Genomic DNA, 6,020 nt, shown 5'->3' with positions numbered 1-6,020 from the left:
GCGGGAGACCCCAGCGCAGAGGGGTTGCAGGAGGGAGGGAGGCTCCAGCTGTGGGCTGGTCCATCCTGCCTGTGAGGCCCCCCTCCTGGTCTGTTATGGGGGCAATGGGGGTGCTGTGTGAACCCCTGGGTGGAGCTCTGGAAATGTGGAGGGGTTGGGGGGCTGCTAAGGGTTTGGAGGGCAGAGGGTCTCTCTCCCAGTGCCCCCTCAAAGGTCTGCATCTGTCCAGTGGAGCCAGAGATCTGATCCCCCCACACACCAAGATCCCCAGCTGGTCTGGGGTGTTCAGTCACCCACCTTACAGGTGGGAAAACTGAGGCTCAGCAAGGGGAGGGGAGCTGCCCAAGTCACGGAGCAAATCCATGGCTAAGCTGGGATGAATTGGAACTCAGCTCCCTTGGCTTCTGAGACAAGGCTAATATTGTTACAACATGTTTTGGTTTTTCTTTCATAATTTTCTAAATGACAATAGACATTCCTGATCACTGAGAAAAATTAGGTACATACCCCAAGGCCAAGGAGGAAAATGAACTCCACCCATTTTGCAGCTGGCACTTGTCTCCCCCTCCACCCCACACCTTGTTTGTTCTGTTGCCCTGAGACCCTCACATGTACACCCTGGGGACATTGCCGGTCCCCACACATGCCTCCAGTCACACACTGGCTGTCGGCTTTCCCACTCATCCGAACCCCCTCTCCTGACACTACTAGGTCCTGAGGGGCAAGGAGTGTCCTCCAGAGGGAGTCTTCCTGAAGTTAAGACTCAGGTGGGAACGACTCTGTTACCCACCCCTCATCCTTCACGCCCCACCCCTCATCCTTCACGCCCCTTGGAGGAGGGGAGATTCGGGGTGAGGTCCTACCTTGGTTTCCCCTCCTGGCTCCATTCCCTGAGCAGGGCCCCGTGGGTAGCCCCGTGCCTGTTTCCCCACACCAGGGTCTCCATCTCCCTTTCTTGTCTGGGCTACAGACCCTCGCCGCTCCCTCTTGTCCCCTCTCCTCCAGCAGAGGCGGTGACGATGGGCACTAGAGGCCCCCGGCGGGGCCCCGGCCCCCCAGACGGCGGCTGGGGCTGGGCCGTGCTGGGCGCCTGCTTCGTGGTCACCGGTTTCGCCTATGGCTTCCCCAAGGCCGTGAGCGTCTTCTTCCGCGCGCTTATGCGCGACTTCGGAGCGGGCTACAGCGACACGGCCTGGGTATCCTCCATCATGCTCGCCATGCTCTATGGCACAGGTCAGCGCCCCCTCGCGGATCCCTCCCTCCTCCCCCAGGCCCAGGATTGAGGATCGGGATCAGGGACCAGGAGACACCCGACCCCTTGAGCATCTTCCCCCAGGCCCCTCGGGGCGGGCATGGAAACCCCTTCCTTCCTGTGGAAACATTAGCACCAGAGAGGGGAGCAGAGGGCAGGAGGGTGGCAGCGGCCAGAGGTGGAGCCCGCACCCAGGTGGCTGACCTGTCAAGCTTGGCCAGCTGGAAGGGCCCCTCCATTTCTGTCAAAAGACCCACACCCGCCTATGGTACAGGTGGGAAAACTGAGATCTAAATGATTCCCAATCCCAAAGCTCTAACCACCTGTGGAGTGGGGGAGATGCTGGAGTTATCCCGTGGAGGGGTGGAGGTGAGGGATGGGGGAAGCCTGGGGAGGAAGGCAGCTCAAGCTGTGATTCCAGCTGTGAAGGTAATAAAGAGAATGGGGTCCGCCCCTTCTGCTTTATGTTCCGTGTTCTCAGGAGGGCTGGGGACCAGTGTAGAGGCTCCTCCCCTGCATCCCCCCATATGGCTCTCTTTGGTCTGTCCCAGCCAAACTACCTGACCTTGGCCACAACACTGACCTCTCTGAACCGGGGGTGACCTCATCCCTTCAAGCCGTCTTTCAAGGCTGGGAGGTACAAAGCCTGGAGTGTCTACCAGAGAGGGGTCCAGCCTGATTGGTGATCCTGCCCTGCCCACAGGCCCGGTGTCCAGCATCCTCGTGACCCGCTTTGGCTGTCGCCCGGTGATGCTGGTGGGTGGGCTGTTGGCCTCGGCCGGCATGGTCCTAGCATCCTTCGCCACGCGCCTCCTGGAGCTATACCTGACAGCTGGGGTGCTCACAGGTGAGGGCGCCCACTGCTCTCCTCCCCGTGGGGGTGGGGGTGCAGGTGGGGGTCAGCAGCCCTTGCTGCAAGACCTCCTGTCCTCAGTTTCCCCACGAGGGGCGGTCCTCGTCCTTCGGCCCCGTTCCCACCCCCGACCCCGGGGTCTGTCCACCCTGTCGGGACCTCGCCCCTCCCTCCCGCCGGGGCCTGGGGTGGGGGCGCCCTCGGGGAGCCCGTCACAGCACCGCCTCGCCCACAGGCCTGGGCCTGGCCCTCAACTTCCAGCCGTCGCTCATCATGCTGGGGTTGTATTTCGAGCGGCGGCGGCCTCTGGCCAACGGGCTGGCGGCGGCCGGCAGCCCCGTGTTCCTGTCGGCGCTGTCGCCGCTCGGCCAGCAGCTGCTCGAGCATTTCGGCTGGCGCGGCGGCTTCCTGCTGCTCGGCGGCCTCCTGCTGCATTGCTGCGCGTGCGGCGCCGTCATGCGGCCGCCACCCGGGCCGCGGCCGCGCAGGAACAGCGCGGGCGACGCTCCCGGGGAGGCGGAGGCAGACAATGCGGGACTGCGCTTGCGCGAGGCGCCCTCTGGTGGCCGGACCCGCCGGCGCCTGCTGGACGTGACCGTGTGCACCGACCGCGCCTTCGCGGTGTACGCCGTCACCAAGTTCCTGATGGCGCTCGGGCTCTTCGTGCCCGCCATCCTGTTGGTGAACTACGCCAAGGACGCGGGCGTGCCTGACTCCGAGGCTGCCTTCCTGCTGTCCATCGTGGGCTTCGTAGACATCGTGGCGCGGCCGGCTTGCGGCGCCCTGGCCGGCCTGGCGCGCCTGCGGCCGCACGTCGCATACCTCTTCAGCCTGGCCCTGATGGCCAACGGGCTCACGGACCTGAGCAGCGCGCGCGCGCGCACCTACGGCGCCCTTGTCGCCTTCTGCGTCGCCTTCGGCCTCTCCTACGGCATGGTGGGCGCCCTGCAGTTCGAGGTGCTCATGGCGGCTGTGGGTGCGCCCCGATTCCCCAGTGCGCTGGGCCTGGTGCTACTCCTCGAGGCTGTGGCTGTGCTCATCGGACCGCCCTCTGCCGGTGCGTGCCACAGGAGGAGAGGGTGACGCAGCCTAGTGCCCCTAAGCCCAAGGGAAGCCCCCTCCCTATCCCAGACGGAATGGCCAGGGATGAGAGAGGGGAAGGGACCCATGGGGGGTGGGGAGGGGGAGAGACAGCCCGGTGGGGTAGACTCCCCTTACCATGGCCAGTTAGCCTCCCTCCCAGGCTGTACCACCAGCTCAGGGTGGGGATGGAAAAAAAGCCAGGAAATGTGCCAGGAAGAACCCAGCATGGATAGTAGCTGGCCCACTGGCTCATCTCCAGCAGATGGCACAAAGGCCTTGTGAAGTGCAGATGCGTATTCTCCTTTTGCAGGTGGGGGAACTGAGGCACAGAGGCCCAGTACAGGTTGCAATCCCAGAATCAGAGTGGAGCCCTGCCCGGTGCTCAATGCCCATACCTTTGAAACACTGTATCTGAGTGCTTTAGTCTCCCCAGCCTCTAAGGGTGACTGGAATACGGAGCGTCCTTGGGGAACCAGGAGCAGAGTGGGAGGGCTCATTACGCTCACAGAGAGGCAGGGTGCCGGAGTCTTCCACTGTGCACACTGCCTGCTGGGTGCTCTACACATCACAGGAAATCCTCATGACGAGGTGGTAGGGGAAGGCTTCCTGCAGGGGCTGGCATGAAGGCAGTCTCACGGGGCAGGGCAGGACCCCCCAGGAGAGGGCACAGGGAGTGTTTGGGGGACACTGTTCCTATACAAGTAAGGCAGGAGCTAGGATCAGAAAGGTGGGGTGGGGGGGACATTAGGGTCTTGCTGGGTTGTCAGGTTATCCCTGAAACAGCAGGAAGCCTGCCTGTGAGCGGGAGAGAGCTGACGTCAGGCTGTAGGACGGAGCAATAAGGGGGGCCGCCTTCGCTAGGGCCCAGGCTGCACCTGAGATGAGGTGAGCTGCCCATCCTTCCAGGGCTGGGCTAGCTGAGTGCCGTCATCAAGCTTTGTCATCTCACCTGACCCTGAATTTCCACTTCAGTGCAGTGGGAATCGCACTGAACCTGAACCCCTGTGTGAGCAGCCCCCAAGCCCAACCACCAAAAGCTATAAAACCAGCCAGAGGCTCAGGGACCCATCTTCCATTTTCTTGTGTGACCCTGGGGTGGATCTAATAGGCAGAGAAGGCACGTGGGGTGAGAAGAAGGTGAGGGACACCACAGGGCTGTGTGTGGAAGGGGCGAGACTGGCTGGCTGGGCAGGGGTCAGGAAGGCAAGTTTGGGGTACTGCTCAGAGGGGCTCAGGCGGGCAGCTGGCTTGGGGGACTCCAGGGAACCTCCCCAAGGCCTCAGAGATACAGACGGAGGGGTCACAGCCTGGTGTGGACAGCCACAAGGATGCCTCCGAGAGCGGGGGGAGCCCACTGAAGAACCACACTTTAGGGGAAATAGTTGCAATTAAAAGATTTTGCCGAGTATGAAAGTAACATGTACCTGTGATAGAAAACCTGGAAAATACACAGAAGGAAACAAGAGTTCTACAAGCCCTGTCCCCAGCCCCCATGCTAATGATAGTTCAGTCCTGGGTACATGGGGCCTCCTGGGAGGGGGGAGGCCTGGGGGTTGGGGGGAGAGCCGAGCCAGGCTCCTGAAGACCAAGGAGGTTAAGTGGAAAGAACAAGAGTTGGGGGCCCCCAGGAGAGCAGGCCTAAGCCCAGTGCTCTCCCCACTCCCAGGTCAAATATCCCCAGCTGGGCAAGTCCCAGGGTACATGTGGGGTTGGAATCCCGAGGACAGGAGGTCCCTTGTAAACTGTGAAGTGCTGCCTCACCAAAGGCCCCATATCACTTAAGAAATTGAGGTCCAGGGAGGTGAAGTGACAGTTTTAAGATCTCAAATGGCAGAACCCTCATGGATTTTTGCATCTGTAAAATGGGAACAAAGACTGGGGCATGTGTGTGTGTTACCCGTGAGCCCACCAAGAGCACTGCCCTTACCTGAGGGTGTGGGTGTATGTGTGAAGGGTGGGCTCCCCGCAGGCCCTCACCTCCCCATCGGCCCTCCCCGCAGGCCGCCTGGTGGACGCGCTGAAGAACTACGAGATCATCTTCTACCTGGCAGGCTCTGAGGTGGCGCTGGCCGGGATCTTCATGGCTGTCGCCACCAAGTGTTGCCTGCGCCGCTCTCAGGACGCCACGCCCAGCCCAGCCACCAAGGGCGGGGCCAGCGACACGGAGGAGGCTGAGGCCGAAGTGGACTCTGAGCCCCTGCCTGCCGGCGCCGAGGAGCCCCGTGGCCTTGAAGCCCCGGAGGTGCCGAGCCCAGGGACTGGGCCCTCGGAACCCGAGATGGAGGCAGAGCCGGGGCTAGACTCCGAGTCTGTGTAGTGCGGGGCCACTAGGTGGGGTGGCCAGGGACTTCAGGAATGGGGCTTCCCCTCTCAGAGCCCCGGCTGCCCCTGGAGGGCCTGGCACACGGGCGGCCGCTCCGGTGGTCACCCCCAGGGTCCGTGCCGGGAGCTGCCTCCCTCATCTGCCCACTGGCCCTGGCCCCGCCAGTGAAGCTGCTGTGCACGGCAGGGTCTGGGCCTGTGTGAATCTTAAGTCCATAAAGCTGAGCTGAAAGAGGTTCTGTTCCCGCGCCTCTGGCTGCTACCTGGGGGATGGGTTAGCAGGGAGTCTGAGAGGCTCTTCCTGGGGCCCTCCGACCACCCCCCCCCCCACCGCCGTGGGTGTTGGGGAGGAAGTGGCAGAGGTGGAGGACGGCAGGGGAAAGTGTCCCAGCTCCAGCCGCCCCGCTGCTCGGAGCTGTACACTGAAGCCCCCGCTGGCAGCAACTGCTGCTGGAGTAGCCCAGAGCAGAGAAAGAGCACAGGTCCGAGAGGTGGGCTGGGGCTGGATCC

General features: G+C 62.8%; 1 protein-coding gene across 1 annotated transcript; it reads left to right on the top strand.

The window, feature by feature from the left end:
* Positions 1–1,019: 1,019 nt before the first annotated feature.
* On the top strand, positions 1,020–5,731 carry SLC16A8 (solute carrier family 16 member 8). The gene is made up of 4 exons (XM_059934852.1): positions 1,020–1,233; positions 1,956–2,099; positions 2,341–3,162; positions 5,189–5,731. Exons 1-4 carry the CDS (start codon positions 1,020–1,022, stop codon positions 5,503–5,505), a joined length of 1,497 nt encoding a protein of 498 aa, XP_059790835.1. The 3' UTR covers positions 5,506–5,731.
* The last annotated feature ends 289 nt before the right edge of the window (positions 5,732–6,020 follow it).

The sequence above is a fragment of the Balaenoptera ricei genome, chromosome 10 (assembly GCF_028023285.1).
Source record: "Balaenoptera ricei isolate mBalRic1 chromosome 10, mBalRic1.hap2, whole genome shotgun sequence".
NCBI classification, from domain to species: Eukaryota; Metazoa; Chordata; class Mammalia; order Artiodactyla; family Balaenopteridae; genus Balaenoptera; species Balaenoptera ricei.
This window is presented reverse-complemented; position numbering and strand designations above follow the sequence as displayed.